The sequence below is a fragment of the Salarias fasciatus genome, chromosome 10 (genome assembly GCF_902148845.1).
Source record: "Salarias fasciatus chromosome 10, fSalaFa1.1, whole genome shotgun sequence".
NCBI classification, from domain to species: Eukaryota; Metazoa; Chordata; class Actinopteri; order Blenniiformes; family Blenniidae; genus Salarias; species Salarias fasciatus.
In genome coordinates this window covers 9,663,340-9,682,852 of record NC_043754.1, presented here as the reverse complement: position 1 = coordinate 9,682,852, position 19,513 = coordinate 9,663,340, and the positions used below count along the sequence as shown (strand labels likewise).

The window sequence follows — 19,513 nt, the reverse complement described above, 5'->3', positions numbered from 1 at the left end:
AGGTAAAAATTTAAACCTTATGTTAGTTTTTGCTGCGTACAAAGGCGGGTCGACACCCAAACGGCGTGGCGAGAGGCGTTTTTTTTTTTAAAGTAAAGCCAGAAAAATGTTGAGAAAATTACATAAGGTTTTATTCTTAAAGACCTCCAGCTTATTAGAAAACATTATCACACCAGTGCAAAACTAAGAGAACTTCCTGTGCACCTTAAAAAACATCTTGGAAACTAAAGATTAAAAAAAAAAAAGTTAAATACTCTTTGCATTAGAAAAATGGAGGCAAAAAACACAAAGAGTACAAAAACAGTACATTCAGTGTAGTGGTGAAATAAGGCCTCGATAACATGATGAACACAACTTGGCTCAGAGCTGCCCGGGCTGGAGCACGGCGCTGGTGGTGGAGGTGGCCGTCGGCCTCCGGCTGGACATTATGGCCTGGATGTGGAACGTCAGCTGTGGAGGAACCAGAACGAGACGTGACTCGGCTGTTCGGGCCGCAGACACTGAAGACACACACCGACACGTCACGGCTACGTACGGTTCGATGCTGTGTGACCGCGTCCTGGTACAGCGCCTCAACGTGCTTCAGCCTCTTCTTGTCGAACTGTTCCCAGGTCACGGCTCTGGTCCTCACCTCTTGATTGGTTATGTGGGGATACTGCTGCCGCTGTGGCGTAAAATACAGCGTCGACGGCTCAACGTTGAACTCGAATGCGTTTTCAATTTCGTCCCACTTCAGAAGAGAGCTCACGGTTACTCACGGTAAGCGCCACATAGTCCCTTGTCGTGTTGGCCTTCATGCTCCGCACTGTGGTGAAGGCCATCGACACATTCATTTGGCTTTTCTTGATCATGTCCTAAAAAATGGTTCACATATAACGTGTTAAAAACCCGAACGCGACCAGCTGCGATTCCGCGGAAAGGTCTGCGGTCGTCATGCTGGTTCGTACCAGAAGCTCTGTGTCGGTCGACAGTTCCAGGCCGTTGTTGACAGAGCTGCTTGGAAGGCTGGCCGAGTGTGACTGTGTGAAGACACACACACACACACACACAATTTAACACAGCAATTATAGAGAGAACCGACAGGACAAAGCAGACAGCCTGAAGTATTCATGGCTAAAAATGTAACAAACTCGAGATTTATTTTTTACCTCGGCTTCAAACTCGGCCCACGCTGCTTTGCGTTCTGCCTCGGTGAGTTCTTCCTCTTGTTTGTGGTCCAGCAGAGATTCGTGCTCGTGGTAAGACACGATCTGGTCTTTACAGGTTTGCAAGAGCTCCATCAGGAGGAAATCCTGCGAAGCAGACACGGAATGTAACCAAATACTGCCGTCAAGCTTCGCCAGTAAGGAGGAATCCTGCAGAAACCTTTGGCAAAACCGAAGACGGTCTTCTGCTTTTGTTGGCGTTCGGGTTGTCCAGCAGGTCTGGCTCGAATCGGTACAGCTCGGTCAGTTCGGAGAAAGTAAAGTGTCTCTCAATCTGTTGATGATCGACCACTCTGAAGGACAAAGACTGCTTGGTGACCTGGCGCTCGTAAATCTTCTCTTCCATGGTGCCCTGGAAATCAGGAGGCGTTTCACGCATCTTACGTTCATCGGTTTTTAAACATTGAACACGACGTCCGGCATCATGAAGAGGAGTCGAGCCCGCCGAGCTTACCTGAGCCAGGAAGCGGTACACGTACACGTGCTTCAGCTGGCCGAAGCGGTACACTCGGTAAATGCTCTGGAGGTCGTACGACGGATTCCACGAGGCGTCGAAGATGACGACCCTGTTGGCTGCCACCAGGTTGATGCCCAGTGAGCCCGCTTTCGTCGAGATGAGGAACAGTCGGCCGCTGAAGAGAAGACAGTTTAGATATTGTCAGGAGAGGTGCTGTCGAGCACTGCTCATATGTTCTAAAAAATAGTATATATGACAGTAACATATTTCAGACCGGGTATTGGCAGTATTGTTGAAATCGTCTGCCCACTTCTTCCTCCACACGGCAGAGGTGGAACCATCCAGACGGTAGTAATCCACATTTTTCACCCAGCTGCCCACTGTTCCAAAGAGAAAAATAAATAAATAAATGTCACGTACTACCAGAAAAAAATCGGGAGCATCTGAACGATCCCATTAACAGAACGATACCTTGGAAGAAAGACGGGTCTCTGGCTCGGTTAAAATCTCCCAGGAAGCTCTCAATGAGGTTGAGTGAGACCAAAGACTGACTGAACACGAGCCTGACAGCGTGAAGACAAAGCAGGAACACATTGAGTCACGTCCTGTTCAATCTGTCTGTTTAAATGCAGCTTCGAAGAAGAGAAACTTACACTTTATCCCCGATGTCTTTGGCCATTCTGAGGATCTCAAACAGAAGCACCAACTTTCCCGAGTGCTCCAGCACCGTCCCATCGCTCTTAGACAGGAAGCTCTTGTACCATTCCTCATTAGGAGTCGAACTGACTCCTCTCCCTCCTGAACCGAACCACAGAGAGAATAAGCTGCAGCAGCGCGTCTTCACGCTGCAGACTGTACTTTCAGTGTCGGCTGATACCTGACGAGGAAGCGCCGAGTGCGTCGGTGTTCACCACACTGTTACTGGCTCCGTGGCCTTCATTCAGCCTCAGTGAACTAAAAAGAAAAACAAAATAAAAACGTGAGATAAAAAGAAAATGTGCACTTCTAAAGCTGAGAAAAAGTGGTGGGATGTCTTACCTTTCAGCCAAAGTCGCACTCATGCTGCTCAAAGGAACCCCTGATTTACCTGGTTTCTTATTTCCCAAAGTTAAAAAAAAAATGCGTATATTAATCAACATGTTATGTCTGTCATCAACAAATCAACATGAATTTATTGATATTTTTACCTTGTTTGCTCTGTCGACGCGGCTCATGTGAACGCACCACGGATGAGTCCAAATTCGGCTGAGGGCCTGAAAGTCTTTGAACAGGTTCGTTCCAGTTCTTTTTGGGAGTGCAGAGGAGTTTAAACCTGGGAGAAAAAGAGAGAGAGAGACGCTCCAACATCAAACCATCAAACTCAAAATGAGTTGATGTTGCTGTTTCTCAAACATCTTTTGACACACAATGCGTTGACATATTGTTCCAACCCTTCAAGTTTGGGCTTCTAGATGATAATTTTGTGTATCTACACATCATAAAACAGCGCTGCGAGGACAGGTCCTTACCAGAGATGTGGTCTAAATAGTAGCGGTACAACTTAAACTGGAGTGCAGTCACCCTCACTGCCAGCACATATTCGTATTTGGGAGGAAGAAACTGAACCAACTCTGAATAATCTCTTCTCTAGAGGGAAAACAAACAGAAAAGAATTGCATTATGTTATGTCATAACAGTACAAATCTCACGAAACCAGCAGTATTTCTTTACCTGCACACATCCGCCCAACATTGCATGAAGGACGTGCGCGCGCTTCTTCATGATCCGAACGTCCTTCGGGGTGGAGTCGGCACACTGGCCGTTCTGGATGGGGTTGATGAAGCGGTTCCTGAATTCCTTCTGCGAGCCCAGAAGATTCTTCTTGATGAAATTCACCATGCAGTGGTCTGAGTGCGGGAAGAAAGGACGGCCTCTGAACTGCAGGCTTCCGTAATAAACACATTATAGTGTATAATGTATTCCTAATGAAGTGATACACGTCTATACAAGATTTACATCAAGCTAACGAACCTTAACACTGATGACACTTACACTCGATCAAGTTGTTTTGCAGCGGTGTTCCCGTCAGCACCACCCTCCTTTGAGTCTTGATGGCGTTCAGGGCTTTGGAGGTGTTGGTCGCGTCGTTGCGCAGGATGTGTCCCTCATCACAAACCACAAAGTCTGGACCTGAGACCACAAAGGCACGTCTCCGAATGAGCACAAGAGAGGCACACAAAACTTTACTGCCTAATAAGACGATGAGTTTATGCACCTGGGTCCACCAGGATTCTCTTGATTTCCTTCTTCCACTCTTCACTGTCGGGCGTGCTTGCCAGTGACAGGGTGCGGTACATGTCATAGCCCATTATCACCACTCCGCCCGCTCTTTGCCAGCTCTGCAGAGCTCTGAGGCGTTCTGATAGAGTCTTCTTTGTTGCCAGTTCAGAAACCTGGAACATATTTGTGAGATCTGGTTAAAACCACATAAAAAACAAAACAAAACACAGCAACTGAAACTCAAGTACGTCATTTTAATTTCTTTACATACCTTAACTTTTTCTTCTCCCATGTTGCCTTGCCATTTATCAAACTCACTGATCCAGTTGAGGATGGTATTGAGTGGACAAACAACCAAAGCGGTTCTGAAATGTAGGTTTTTTGACTGCAGCACCGTGTGGAGAAACGCCACCACCTTTGAATGGGAAGACACAAACAGTACAGCCCGCTCAGTACACCACGGCATGTTCACAAAGTTGAAGAGAGAAAAAAAAAAAAAGATGATTTGCTCTGACTTTGGATCATGTGTCTATAAGTCTACCTGCAGTGTCTTTCCGAGGCCCATGCAGTGCGCTACGATGCAGCCGGATCCGGGGGTGGAGTTGGCCTTCTTCACAGACTCACAGCAGCTGTCCCAGATAAACTGGACTCCTGTTTAACAGTAAGATGAACATTATATGAAAAATAAGATCTCTGCTGAAGAATAACAAAGTCATGCATACGTTTGCTCAAACTGTTCAGACATGTTTACAGGCGTTTCTTGCAGATGCTTTAGTTTTATGTATTCAATCCATTGCAGCCTCTCAACCACTGTGTCTGAATGAGTAGAATTTAAATGCATTATGGATGTGAATATAGGAATATTTACACTGGTACATTTGAGCGAGACAAACAAGAGTCCAACTCACCGTCCACCTGGTGTGGTTTCAGTACTTTCACCAGGTTTGGGTGAACTTCAACAAGGGGGGTCCTGGTCTCCTCATCCTGATCCAGCACCAACTTAATCGTGACGGGATGAACCACTTGTGACAGCTCGTCGGCCTCGATGGAGACCTGGAGAACAAACCAGGACAGTCAGCCGTCGGCATGCTGAGGTCCAGTTAATCAAAATGGATTTATTCCAGCACCTGTCTCCTGTCCTCCATCTGCTGTTCTCTGTCTGCCAAACGTTTGCGTCTCTCCTCCTCCTCTCGCAGGGCCTCCTGCGTTTCCGCACGAAGGTCCACATCTTCGATGATCTTACGGATCTTCTTGCGCCCTTTGGGAGTGCCTTTGCCGTCAATGAAATCCTCCTTCACATGTTCGTCGTCGCTCTGGTCGGACAAGAAAATCGATCCAACATGAAGCGCGACAAACACCGAAGCAGTCTTGATTTCACTCGCATCAGTCAGAAGTCAGTAAAAGTCCTGGTCTGATAAACAGATATACCTTCTCACTGGAGTCTGACAACCAAATGTAGGACGCTTGGCTCTTCACTTCCTGACTGGAGGGGGCATCTTTCTTCAAGATTAAGTTGAGCCTGAAGACAGAAGTCCAGTGAATTAAAAGTCATACTGACAAGAAAATACTATGAGAGGATAAACTGATCATTTAGTTTCTTGTTTCCAAATGTGTTATTCTTACTTAAATATCAGCAGAAAACATTCTCAGTTGGAACAGATGTGTTGATTTTCATGTGCAGCTTCAATTTATCAGTGAATCTAGAAAAGCGACGGCAGCAGTACCTTTCATCCTGACTCGTCTCATCCTCTGAGGCGCTCAGTTCCTCTATCATCCAGTCTTCCTCCTCCTCAGCATGATCTGCACCACCCTCACTCTCGGCTTCACACACGGAATGAAAATCAGCAATTAGAGAAAGGTAGATCTCACCTGCGCCAGAGGATATAGATCTGATTGTGTGAAAGCTCATACAGCTCAGGTGTTCCTTGCTGGCTCTTCTCTTCCTCCTCAGCTTTCCCCCTTCACTCTCCGGAATGGACTTGTCACTCGAAGCTTCTTCATCCAAGGTGAGTTTAAGGCCGAGGAGAGGATGCCTGGCACGACTGTCGCCGGCATCGTCGGGGGCCGTGTCCAGCGAGCCAGCAGCAAGGTCTTCCTCTGCAACACAGACATCATCTCGCACTGCTCTGCTCCTTTTACATGGACAGTGAAAATGGCTCCACATCCATCATCCACACAAGGTGCTTAAAGAAAAAAAGACTTGCTCACATGAAACACTCAAGATGAATATATTATTAAAAAAAAAAAAACTGTCTTACCCTTCTCACCTTGTTCATGATCATCTTCCTCTCGATTCGCCTCCACCGGATCATCCGACTCCGATTCAGTGTCTTGTGTTTCGTCGTCCGAAGAGAGCTCGCCGTCCGAGGAGTAGTTGGCTTTAATTTGGGCCAACAGTATTTTCTTAGCGATTCTTTCAAAGGTAGAAAAGAAGGAAAAGGCACCCGAAGATCATTTAATGATCAGTAATATCATCTTAAGCTAGATATTCCTACGCATTTAAGGGAAAAAAATACAACTGTCATATGAATAGAAGCTGACCATTCACAACAATTTTCTGAAGTAAATCTAAGGTGCCAATGTAGAGAAACCATTAATTAGACTGCATGGATTTAATGAGTCTGAACAAGCATTGAGACAATTTCAAATTAATCTAATAAAATCACAGACCACCATACATTTACAACATCAGCACAGAAGAAAAGATAACAATGAGACAGAGGCCTTTTAAAGAGTCAGCATTTATTACAAGAAACAATTATTCTTCACAGGAAAATCAGAAAGACACATTCTCTCCTTTGTGGCAGTTTTCCTTTGGAGGGAAAAAAGGGAGCAACTTTCTTTCTTTTGTTTTTTCCCCCCCCCCCCCTCCAGCAAAGTCTTGCTTGAGCCGCCGGTTGTCTGTTTTTACCGCGCGGAAACTCGACTCCTTTAGAATCCGTTCTTAGATTCGTGACGGCTTAATTAACAAGCCGTAGAGTTTTTTCGTCTTCAAAGGCCAACAAAAACCAAGTGGGACACAAAAGCAGCAATTTACTAAAGAAAACTGTACATTTTCACTTGGAAATAAATGTTACCTCAAATGTTTTTGCTTCCCTCAAACTATGTCACAGCAGACGTTAAAACATAAAAGCAGGGCTTTTTGTTCGAAAAAAATGAAATGGACACTTTGGGTTTTTGAGCAAATGATATGTACAGTTATATAAACCCTGCCTACAGCTTCCCCATGCAACACTGTAACAAGTCAAGAAATCAAATAGTTTACAACTGACGTTTAACATGGGTTGGAATTTATTTAGTCTACTACATCCCACATTGGCCTTTCCTCATCCACAGCTCTCTTTCACATTAAATATGACGTCTGCTGAGACGTTTAACGGAAAAAATATATATATATTACAGTAAGGAAGTGGAAGTCCACAGCAGCAGAGGCTTGACATGCTTCAACTTGGACAGAGGGATGAAACAGAGAAACGGAGTAACACTGGAGATACCGTCACATTACTTTGCTGGTCCTCGCATGCGGCACGAATTCAAAGAAACCGAAGCCGTTCCTTCTGAATTTCGGCCAACTAACTAAAAAGTAAACGTTACATTTCTGCTGACCATTTCTCTACAGCTACAATGGAAAAAAAAAAAAAAAAAATTAGGTTGATGCACATCGAAGACTACAAAATCCCAGATTAAAGTGACTGCTGCCTAAGAGCTCTGCCTTCACTGCTGTACTGTCAGAAAATCCAACCTGAAAAGAAACAAACATGGAAGTCATCAAAGCCATGAAGTGAATTTGGTCCCTTTTTTTTTTTTTTTTTTAGCATTTAAACAGTTATCTCAAAGCCCATTCTCAATGTTCCAACAAAACATTTGGAAGCACTGACCCAGACGAAATGTTTCCGTACGGCCTCAGAAAAAGCTGCAGCTCAGTTTGCTATTAGAGGGGTTCAAGCGTCTGCAAGGTTAAGCATGTTGTGGGGGGGGACAAAAAAAAAAGAAAGAAAAAGTAATTAGTTTTAATGGTCAGCAGTAATGTATATGGATTTAACATAAGATAGTGAAAATTATTGAATTGATCCAATCAGGACACGGAAAGTTCTGAGCTTTGAGTAAGTGTCAAACAGACATATAAAAAAAAAAGCTAACGTTTTTTTTTCTTTTTGATGCCATCAATCAGACTCCCATCCTGGTGAGATCAATAACACTAATTCACTGAAAGCCTGAAGGCAGGTACACACTACAGGATAATCAGGCCGAATTTTGTCCCGATCTCCTTACGATCAGAGCCAGCAAAAGGCCCGAACAGTCATGCTGACGTTCCTGCGGTGTAACGTGTGTGTGAAGAGTGATCTGCTCGGGAGGTCTCGGAGGGACAGACTACACACAATGAACATGTTTAAGTGGCGGAGATGCAGCTGGAGATGAATGAAGGAAAACTGTTCAGAGTCACGTGCGATTGCGCGAGAATTGGAATACTGAGCGTGAAGAACCTGATACTGAAGAACGGGTTAGTGTGGGGTGTGCTCCGTCGTGCACGCCACACACACTGTAAGATCAGAGGAGGAAGATGGTGCGCGATCCGTCTTATCCTCAGGTGTGTGATCTCTAGATTGGTTGAAGGTTTGACGGATCCTGTAGTGTGTGCCAGGCCCAAGACACGCCTGTGCCTGAGAGATGGAGCGATCATCTCGGCAAACTCTAACACATTTAGATGAATTTGTGAAGAATATCTGAGAGAAATCTGAATGTGGACTCGCCCACTCTCACCAACACAAAGTTGGCTGTAAAAACCGCCCAATTATAGATTCAATAAGACCCACGAGGGGAAATCATTTCTCCTGGTTTAACTGATATTCATAGTTAACCCTAAGCATGCGTTGGGAGAGCGGAGTGGGGGAGACCCTGCTTTCTAACCACGAGGCCACCCACTAGGTTTACATGCAAATGTAACTTTCTCAACCTCTGAGCAGGAAAAGCCAGGATCCACCCCTTGTCACTGGTGTGTCTAGGACCCAGGTTAGGAACCACTGCTGTGCTACGCATCAGAAAAATCTGCAGCGGCGACAGTTCATCCAGCAGAGTAAATCTGAGATGGCCTCTGGAATTAACATTGTCGAAGCAAATAAGTCTGGGGGAATATTGCATATTGTGAATCCACAAACTCAAGCTTGACTCATGCAGCTGTATCACAAATTAAATTGATTAAGAAACACACAAAAAAAAAAAACTAAAATTATATCAGTACACATTAACAAAAAAGAAAAAGAAAACTGTAAGATAGCTACACTGATTACACTCAAAAGAAATTTCTATCTGCAATGGTAGAAATCTTGTAAATACTATATATTTGGCACACGCTGTCTAGGATCATGTTTGAAATGATTTGAACAAATTTCAACATCATAATTCAGATTCGGTGTTTCAAAAATAGGTTTTACCTTGAGGAGTTTCCAGGTCTTCAGTTTCAAGTTCCCACCAATATATTCTTTCATCTAACATGAAACTCAAACACGAGTCAGCCTGAAGTTTCCTTCCTTTGTTTACGAGGCCTGATAAGTTATCAAATGACTTCCGTAGAATGAACATGCGGGGTACTGTTAAAGGGAAAAAAAAAAGAAAAAAAAAAAAGGGGGGGGGGGACGACAATTTTGCCTCAAAGGTAAACACAAGAAATATAAAGTGCATTTCTAGAGCAATATTTATTATAATGAATATTTCATTCCAATTCCAATTTTCTGCTTCTCCTTTATAAGTGGGGACAAAATCAAGATGTAACAACAAGACTGATGGAACAAAAGAGCAGAAAATCAAAAAAATCTCGTGTTTAAAATGTGTGGACACGCTTACAAATTTGCAACCATTGCAATATTTATGGAGGCAGTTTAGCAATAATTTATGCCGATTTTAAATAATTCTTCAAAAAAAAAAAACAAAACATACTTAACCTTTGCAAAGTAAATGTGTGCGTAACTCTACTCGGCAGGTGTCGAGCTTTTCACTTCACCTGCGTGTCACACTCCGCGAGCTGACCAGTCCTGCTCAGTGTCAAACGGTTGTGCATTTCAGTAAAAACAGCAAATGATACACTAACATTCTGTATATATGCTGCTATGATTGCAAGAAAGCCTGTCCTGTGAGAACAGGTTCGGTTTTTAAGGCAAAATATGTGGCACGCAATGTACTGGCATCTCTTTAAAGCTACAGCGAAAACACTGCAGTGGTTTCTGTTCTCGACACAACAACGAACATGTGAAGTTGAAAATAGGGATGGTTCGATCCGATAATCTGGACTGGTATTGGATCCAATCTGGGCCAAAACAGCGGAATCGGCTGTCAGAATTTTGAACGTGGCAATTTAGATGTCTGTGCTCAGTAAATTCAGATAAATGTAGCCATTATTACCTGAACAGAGAGGAAAAGAAGGTATCAGCTGACACTCAAGGTTGTGGTATCGAACCATCCCTACTTGAAAATATATATATATATTAAAAAAAAAAAAAAGAAAAGAAAGAAAACCTGTTAGAATTCATCTTACGCATTTACATATATCCCAATGCAGGCAGGCCGAGGTCGTTGGTCATCATACGCGAAGCGTGTCTCAGCAATCTCAACACACAACAATGCTCCGGATTCTCAGCGCAAACTGTATTTAATCACAGTGGCTCGACTGCAGCTACGTTTAGGTCTCGTCTGAATGAACTGCCGCTGAGTCTGTCTGGGGTTCGGGGACGGGTTCGGGTTTGGAGCTTCTCGTCCACATTGAGGGTGCTTTACAAATTTTACACCCGCGATGTTGGAACCATACCTATTTTCTGGATCATCCTCATCTGCTGCTGCTGCCCAGAAGGGCCCAGGCCGCTCTTCCTCTTCCTCTCCTACAGACACACAAACACACACACACACACACACACAATAAAAATAGCTTCAATAAATAAATACACTTACATATCAAACGCATGACAAGTAAACACGAAACTATAACCACCTAAAAGAGCCTATAATATTGGTCAGAATACTGCGTCAACAAAATAGACATGAAGTAATGTTTTCCATGAGGAAAAGAAAAATACAAACACAAGAAATATCCCAGACAAATTCATTGGCACCCTTCAATCATGTTTGGAAACCACAATTTTTAAACAGAGGTTACATCCAGGAACAGAGGTTCACCGCTTTGGTATTATCTTTTAAACCCAACCTACTTGTTTCAATATGTCCAGGGGCCCCAATTGGTTTTTCTTTACAGGCTTTAACTGGTCATCTATAAACAAACTTCTGCACTGCATTCCAACAGAACTTTACCCTGATTCCATTTACCACCAAGCATTTCAAACACTTACGTGAGAAAGTATTTGTTATGGTAATCTTGCCTTTTTTGCCATTTATTCTGCTGCGCTCCCGTCCTTGTGTTTCGCTGAAAGAACCCTACTTCGTTTAGTCTGCGGCGTATGGTACGGGCTGACGTCACCACTCCAAATTTCTCCAGCGCAGTCTGAATCTCTTTAGATGTCTTGCTCGGGGCCTTTTCCACAATCGCCACCAACAAACGGAGATACTTCCCTTTGAGCTTCTTCTGATCTTCAAGTCCTGAAAGGATCTCAACAGTTTTCTAACTGGGAAACTTACTGAGACAAGAACTTCAACTCTGTGACTGCACTGTGAATCGATGGAATTGTCACGTTTTGCTGATGATGCCGTTCATATTCAAATAGCTGTTTTAGCTTTTGAGATTGTGACAGTAGCATGAAACCAATCAGCCCTGGTTAATTCAAATCACATGAGAACAATCATAAAAGACGGCATGCATTACTTCGTCCAAACATGCCCAGGGTGCCAATAAATACTTCCAGGATACTCTCAGATCAATAATGTTTCTTTGCTGGTAAATCTTATAATACTGGAAAGTCTTCACAATTGTCTTTTTAATGGTGCCACATATGTAAGGAACATGCAATCATGCAATGAGCAGCAGAGGATGTGTGATTGCTCAATTGAGGGGGAAAAAAAGCCAAACTTTCAATACTTCAAGGGCAGAAACAATTTTTTTATGCTTTGAGCTTCTGTTGCCCCCAGGTGGCACGGGCCAAGTTCGCTGGGCGAACAAGATGAAATGATGAAGACGCCTGGATAAGGCAGCTGGACAGCATGGGGTGGCACATCCACCGCTGCAAAAACCAACACTTCATAATAATCACTGGAGGCAAACATCAAGAGGAAATTCTGCGACCAGTGGCAAATTAGATGCTACAGTGAGGGTTAAAACTCTAACCTCCACGGTGGCGCTCGCTCACACAGCGGGGTTTATCAGAGAGCTGATCCAGAAAGTGGGAGGCAAAAAAGAAAATTCACTCACAGAATTGCATGTTCCCTATAACTGTGGCATAATGTGAGAAGAAAATGATCAGACTTTCTAAGTGTATAACATTTACTACAAAGAAGCATTACAACAAATAATAATCTACCAAACTCAAATGCATTTGTTTTATTTAGTGTACTGCATTGGTCCGGATACAAGACAACAATGAATATAAGACAACTCCCCTTTTAGAAAGTTCAAATTTGGGAAAGTGTTTAATTGACGTGTAACATCTGATTCGGGAGTCTGGGTGTGAAATTGATCGCATAATGCTGAAAAGACAGCAGCTTCTCAGGCGGGACCACAGCTGATTGTCTTTGTAAAGACAGCTCTTTACACCACATGAATCTTCTCCCCAGCCCAGAGTGGCTTTAGACTCGGACTGTCCCGAGTTTTCGGCAGGAGAATTCATTCTCTTATTACTGGGTCAGTAATCATTCCCTGTGCGATCGGTGTCCCGTTAGGACATGGCAGAGTCCTCTATGGGTCCTCTAATTTTGCATCTGCACATACTATCAGTATCAAGCCCGCCACTCAACAACTGATTAAACACAAAGTCATTGACTCTCTTCAAGGTGCTTTTTTCCACAGCAACCACAGAACTGCACATGCAGTCACAGATGTTATTCTGCAGCGCGCTCGATCTGACATACGGACGGAGCAATCGATTTTTCTCAGGGTGATAGCTGTATGGCTCCATCTTTTAAGCGCAGGTTAGGTTAGCATCATCTGGATGTGGGAGATACATTCTACATCTCCGTGGGATGAAAACTGAATCACGTTTTTTGACATTTAAAAGACAAGCCTAAGAACAGCCGACAGCTTTCTCATTGGACTCCAAATATAAGACGACCTCACGTTTCCAGACCCATCTCCCAGAAAAAAGTTCTTATATTCAAACCAACACAGTACTCGCTTAATAAATTATCTGATGGAAAAACGTGGTTCTTAAAGTAATTCTTGGACCAAGTAAAAATCACAGCCACTGACAATAAGATTTGATTTTGAGTGATGATGAATACAAAACTCACCAGACGATTGATGGAATGAAGCTCCTCCGAGTAAGGCCAAATCATCTGTAATTGGTTTCATCTTCTGATCACTTGCATTGCTCCCCGAATCATCGTCGTCGTCGTCATCGTCACACTCATCGTCACTTGATGAAGATGACGGCTGCATGACCTCTGGACACGATTTAGCTTTAGATTTTCCAGCCTGAATCCTACTCTGCTCTCTCACCCCATCCTGCGACGTGGTTTGGACAAGGTGTGGCTTCCCCATCGATCTCAGAGTATTCAAGTGTTGTCGTTTCTGTTCTGATAGATGATTGTCACTTGACGAATCTGACCCATGGTCCAGCATCTTTCGCTTTCTGCGCATCTTGTCTTGTGACATTGGGCTGTTCTTAGTGAGCCAAAAGAGACATTTCTTTGCCACCTTAGCCGGGGACGCTTTGCCGCCATCGTCTTCATCGTCGTCACTCTGAGCTTCATCTGAGCTTTGTGCCATGGCTGCTCGCTCAAGCAGAGCAGCAGGCACTTCATCTGAGTCCGAGTCATCCCTGGCCCTGCTGGGACTTTGTTCTTCACTGGTTTGGGGAGCCACTGTGTTGGGGTTCTCCTCGGGGTCTGAGTCACTGTCACTCCCTCCTGCTGAGAGAGATGTTTTGGTCTTCACATCACTTGGTCGACGCAAGGGAGTCGTCTTCACACGGGGAGATCGTCGATTGCCTTGCTCCTCCTCTGGATAGTGTGACACACTCGGGTTGTCACTGCTTATCTTGTCCTCCACTGAAGTGCTCAAATCCTCTTTTACTTTGTCTTGTGTTGCAGGTTTTTCCTTTGACTTCTGATCTTTCTTGAGAGGTTCCTTCTCAGTTTTTAGGGCGAATGAGGATGGGCCCTGCTCCATGGCTACAGGCGTAAGCTGTACTATTAGTGTTTTTGTCAAGTCAACTCCACCTTCGGGAGGCTTCAAGTTAATCTTGCGCCCTGTCTTACTGGCTTCATGTGAATCTGAATCCATGGCCTTATCAGGGCGGTTATGTGAACTTCTTCCATCGATGAAGCCCTTGGAGTCAGAATCATTATCTTCTAAATGTTCAGCTGCCAATTTCTGCAAGCGACTCAGGGATCTTTCATCAGACGTGTTCATCTCCAGGTCAGCTTCTGTTCCCAGTGCATCGAGCTCGTCACTGAGAAACTTCTCCCAATTGCTGTGAGCATCCAAATCACTGAATTCTTCTTTAAGGCTGTCCTCGAGCGCTGCAGTGGACTTTCGCACGCCTTTAATTACCGCCAAGAATGAGGTCAGATGCAGTTTGCGAACACCAGGTGTTTGCTTTTTTGTGGTCACAGTTTCAATGAAATTTACAAACTCTTGACTTAAGGCGTTCACCGAGTCCACTAAATGTTTGGCCTTTTTGGTAATGTCCTTGGAAACCTGCAGTGTATTATAGTTGAACACCACATTGCCATCCATGCCAGTGTGATCCCATTTGTCCAAACATATGTTGTGTGGTGAGTGAGGCAACATGTGATAAAGTTCAGATTTTCCTTGATCCACTCGATTCCTCTTCCGGTGCTGCTGCAACAGATGCTCAATGTTCTCCAAGACATTGTCGCAGGCCACCACCAGGTCGAAAAGAGGTTCTGGGCTGCACACATAGCAGTACCACTTGCTCTCCAGAATGCCAGACAGCTCCTTCCTTCCCAGGTTTCTTAGAATGCACTTTTTGCAGAAAGCATTACTACAGTAGTCGCAACAGATTAAGTTGCCTCCTTCAGCACACCACCTGCATGAGAATTAAAGAAAAAAAAAAGGGACATTAGCATATTAAAGACTGAAAACAATATTTATGCTTCAGCTGCAATGTCAAAAGTAATAACTCTCACCTGCATTGTTCATCCATGCCATCGCAATCCTTACTAATGTCATCGCTGAGGTAATACTTGAAACAAGACTGGAAAAAAAAAATTATAGAGGATTGACACATTTTATCAGACATCAGTGTTACGTCAGTGCATAATTTGTCCTAAACTTGCATTTCAACGTATTTATGATATTCTAAATGTAACAAATATTTAGTCTGACCATTTTTTAACCCATCAGCTGAAAATATGATTATAAAATAAAAAAGTCCAAAGATTTTCATGTCAATATTTCCCTACTGAATTACTTAAGTACATTAGTATATTGAATAAACATTATGGCGAGTGATGTGGTGTAATAAAAGAAAAGATGAAAAGTCTTTCATCGATAAGTAGACTCACCTTGCAAATGAGTACTTTCAGAACTGGATGCCGATGGACTGAATCTCTTTGGAAGTGGTTAACTTGTCGGCCACAAGCAGTGCAACTCACAATTCCTACATGTTCACCTCCTGGAAAACAGCAGCATCATTATGAACAACGCTATCATCATAGCTTTTGCTTGATAGATTGCTTCCCCCTACTCAGCCACTTGCTAAGATATAAAAGCTTTACATTTGCAATGCAAAACTGAATAAGGAACTGAGGTAAGAAGAGTATGAGTACCAACAAGCCAAAACAATGAGAAAGGTGTATTTAGATACAATCAATGGATGGAAAGACTCGTAAATGTCAAATTGGCTGTTTGGTAACTGAGAAAATAATGAAATGAAGATCAATGATGGCAGAAACTGACCTCTACGTCTCCTTGAAAACTCACTCCGCAGTACACCTGATTTCCGACTTCGAAATTCTGGACCCCTGAAATCATCTCTCCCATTGTCTACTGGTTCAGGCCTCACCAGCACAGTACCTGTGTTCAAGACAGCAGCAGAGTTAACGGCCGTACTGAGTAAGTTACAAGAAATTTTGGGGACAAACTTTTGTCGCCATTGCCTAAAGGACACTTTTGCCTGTGACATCTTCACACATGGGTCGCAGTGATATATTCTTATACGGCTCAGTGGTGAACAATGTACGCTCAGTTTATTCAGAAAGGGTGAAAACTTGGGATGTCTAAAACACATCAATGGATATCGAATCGAAGCTAACATTAGCAAATTTTTGACTAATTGGGTATCATCAAAAAGTGTGATCGGGACGGCCCAAGTAACAACATGAGTAATAAACAATTACATTTGTGTGAAAGTAACACAAAAATTTCAGACCTACCTTTAGGCAGTCTCGAAACATCAAGGCTCCCATTTGCATTGATTGGTAAATCCAAGTCCTCACTTGCGTTTGAGTCACCAGATTCATCCAGTCCAGAGTGTTTTATGACAACTGATGGTTTTCTGTGATATAAAGTACACGCAAAATCTGAGGGATCAGCTACAATTTTAAGTCTACTCTATCGGGAAAATGAAAAAAGGAGGAACTAATTCTCAAAAGATTTGCATTACAATTGAATTACTATGCAGCCATAGTTCAAGAAATACTGTAATAGCATAGCTGCTTTAACTTTGGGATTTTGGATAAATTTGATCTATTTCGTGCTGTTAAATTTTACACAATTCTTATTCAGAAAAAAAAAAATTGGAACTTACCTTCTTGAATATCTTCTGCTCAAACCTCCCTGCAAAACAAAAGTGCTCTCTTTAATTTATTTTTACAGATGGTCAACAATGCTAGACTTTGGCTCAGACTTTTTCATGAACCCCTCATACTTATGATACTCATAAGTACAATACTCATGTTGATTATTCATACATGACAGCGAACATGGGAGGAAAATGAACAGTAAAGGAATGTGGTTAAACGTGGTTAAACTATTGTACGAAGGAAAAGAAAAGCACCAAAAACATGAGTGTTTTTGAGAATGAAAAAAAAACAATGTTGAATGTTATTAGTATTCCAGGTTCACAAAGCATCTAAAGTTGCCTGTTACTGTCTCATTCTGTTGTCAATTAGTTGTGAGTTTATTAAAAAAAAATGGATAAATAAAAAAAAAAAACTATATCATCATTTTTAATATTGCCCTGTAAAAGTATCCACTTATGAAACTAAGCTGCCTAATCAACACTTTATTTCAAATTGATTTAGTAGTACTTCAATAAATATAGTTGATCTCTTCAAAATGTCTAAAATTAGTAGTGCTGTCAGTTTTAATCGCATTGATCGCAATTTAATCGCATTGATCGCAATTAATCGTGATTAATTCATGGAGAACTGTCAACAATTAACTTTTTTAAAGTTGAGATTAATTGCAATGAAGAATCTAATCCTCATAAATCAATCCCAATGTCAGGAAAAAACACTATTATCCTCTAGTTCTTTTCTTTGACCCAATTGGCAGACCTCAATGGATTAATCGCGATTAAAATTGACAGCACTAAAAATTAGACCAAGTTTGAGTATTGGGTTGAATGGGTGGCAGGACATAAAAATGCGACCAAGATGGATCATCCCTCAGAGTGTAAGTTTACACATGTCTAGATACCTCTGGCTCAGTGTGATCCAACGCGTTACCCGGAGAGCAGCTTGCGTTTGGCAGGCCTGTGAAAAGAAGATTACATAGAATGTGTTAGAATGTTGGAATTGTTTTTCCATGACTGAAGATTAATCAGCCACTGTACCATCATTATCCTCAGAGGGTGCAGTGCTATTGCAGTCTTCAACACTGGATTGAGCCAAGTACTCGTAAAGCTTGTTGACTAATACGTTTAACTTGCCAGGAGCCGGGCTGCATGGGGAGGGAAATAAAACAAGATGCAAGCAGAGTCAGGTTAAAGAAGCAAGATGGTATCAGAAAACAGCCTAAGTGGTAAAAAGGCAAACTAGACAACATTACACTTCAGGGCTTTGAGGTGATGTGTACATAATATAATGGCTTAATATCTGATTGTATTTTGGGAAATGTTAAAAACAAACTCAAATAGAATGCTACTATTGTTGTTTTCAATGTGGAAAAAATGAAAGCACAACTAATACAAGCATTTCTTTAAAAAACAGACAGTACAACAGAGAGCAAGGCAAACACAATGTACTTGGTAATGAAAAACAGGTTATTATCAAGAAACGAGCAACGTAAGCGAACGTAGTGAGATTCAAGTTGGAAAAGCTTCTATCTAAGAGTAACAACAACAATAAAAACAATGCGTGTTTTGAATTTTGACGGCTGAATTTACGTTAATTGACGATCTGTAAGTTGCAACTTTGCTTACTGTACAGCAGCATCTTCAAAACCCCAATCCATCGTTTTACGTCATGTAGCTTCTTATAAATACAATATAATCACAGTATGACACCAGGAATGAAAAAAAACTATTTTGAAGCACCACCTTTATGCATCTCAAGTTAGCTTAGCTGTTAGCTTATTTAGCTTCATCACTGCTAGGCTAGCCTGCCCGCAAAGATTAAAAAAAACAACCTTTCGCCGTGTATACTTTACCTCAACGTCGCTGTAGACATGTCGCGAAATACGCGAGGTCAAAACAACCGAGGACTTTCTTACTCCTTACAGTCTCATCTTGGCACAAAATCCGTAAAAGCAACGGAAAATTGGCGCTACAGATGCTAACATGAAAAGCACCACCGACCACAACGCGCCTCACACAGAAGCAGCCGCTCGTGTAACAGCGCCCCCTGCCGCCGCGGAGGAGACGTTCACTGTTTGTTTACATTTATTCCGAAATGATATTTATCAGACTGATACCGAGTGAAATTTAGTTTAAGAGTAACGAAATCTTGCACAACTTTTAGATGTAATAAACTTCATCTTCAAAACAGACCTAACTTTCTTTGATTGATTAAGATAACAATTTCAGAGATAATGTCATGTAAATATCAATTTAATTTTTTTTTTGATAATCTGGGAAAGAAGAGATGATTGGGAAAAAGCCCAATTCTTCACTGTGGAAAAAGCACTAATATTGATAGTTATGATCTCATATGAATTGCATAGTCAGTTTGGTAAAGCTGAACAATTTCATAATTGCAGGTAAGGCTGCACAGCATAGCAGTGGTATGCTTTTTGTGTGAAGTTTGCATGTTCTGCCTTGTGTATGTGTGGGTTTCCTCTCACAGTTCAAAGACGTGTGCGAGGTGAATAGAGAACCCTAAATTCCTCCTGGGTGTGATCATGAATGTGTGGTTGTTTGTTTTATAGGCTTTATTCTGCCCTCAAACAAAGTCAATTGGGATTAAGTGGACTCTGGAGTATCTGGAATTTAACAGAGTAACTTAAAAATAACTTAAAGAGTTGAAAAAGCAATCATTTTTAAGCAATGAATAGTGTGAGTTTTAAAATTACTCCAAACATAATTTCTCTATT

General features: G+C 42.4%; 1 protein-coding gene across 2 annotated transcripts; it reads right to left on the bottom strand.

Moving 5' to 3' along the window:
- Positions 1 to 197: 197 nt before the first annotated feature.
- LOC115395407 (transcriptional regulator ATRX-like) lies at positions 198 to 18,776 on the bottom strand. 2 transcript variants are annotated; one of them, XM_030100935.1, is made up of 35 exons: positions 18,632 to 18,776; positions 17,817 to 17,923; positions 17,681 to 17,736; positions 16,788 to 16,816; positions 16,414 to 16,535; positions 15,938 to 16,054; positions 15,544 to 15,653; positions 15,166 to 15,233; positions 13,303 to 15,065; positions 10,721 to 10,790; positions 6,180 to 6,334; positions 5,833 to 6,018; positions 5,646 to 5,742; positions 5,350 to 5,440; positions 5,049 to 5,234; positions 4,830 to 4,974; positions 4,463 to 4,572; positions 4,193 to 4,336; positions 3,917 to 4,094; positions 3,694 to 3,831; positions 3,373 to 3,548; positions 3,171 to 3,288; positions 2,850 to 2,974; positions 2,701 to 2,756; positions 2,540 to 2,616; positions 2,316 to 2,460; positions 2,134 to 2,225; positions 1,937 to 2,042; positions 1,660 to 1,837; positions 1,366 to 1,557; positions 1,149 to 1,292; positions 948 to 1,019; positions 759 to 854; positions 536 to 664; positions 198 to 450 (listed from the first exon to the last, which is right to left on the bottom strand). In XM_030100935.1, the coding sequence occupies exons 1-35, from the start codon at positions 18,649 to 18,651 to the stop codon at positions 361 to 363; spliced, it is 5,688 nt and encodes a 1,895-aa protein (XP_029956795.1). In that variant the 5' UTR covers positions 18,652 to 18,776; the 3' UTR covers positions 198 to 360. The 2 variants fall into 2 exon arrangements, with proteins under 2 accessions (XP_029956795.1, XP_029956796.1); XM_030100936.1 differs by having other exon boundaries at positions 6,189 to 6,334.
- Positions 18,777 to 19,513: the final 737 nt, after the last annotated feature.

What these genes read in the sequence shown, in the direction of transcription:
- LOC115395407 (XM_030100935.1), bottom strand. Translation starts at nt 18,651, where the DNA reads ATGTCTACAGCGACGTTGAG. An exon ending in AGATGGAGGACAGGAGACAG is followed by an intron (nt 4,975 to 5,048) that starts GTGCTGGAATAA and finishes TTTGTTCTCCAG; the next exon opens with GTCTCCATCGAGGCCGACGA. An exon ending in AGACCCGTCTTTCTTCCAAG is followed by an intron (nt 2,043 to 2,133) that starts GTATCGTTCTGT and finishes TCTTTGGAACAG; the next exon opens with TGGGCAGCTGGGTGAAAAAT.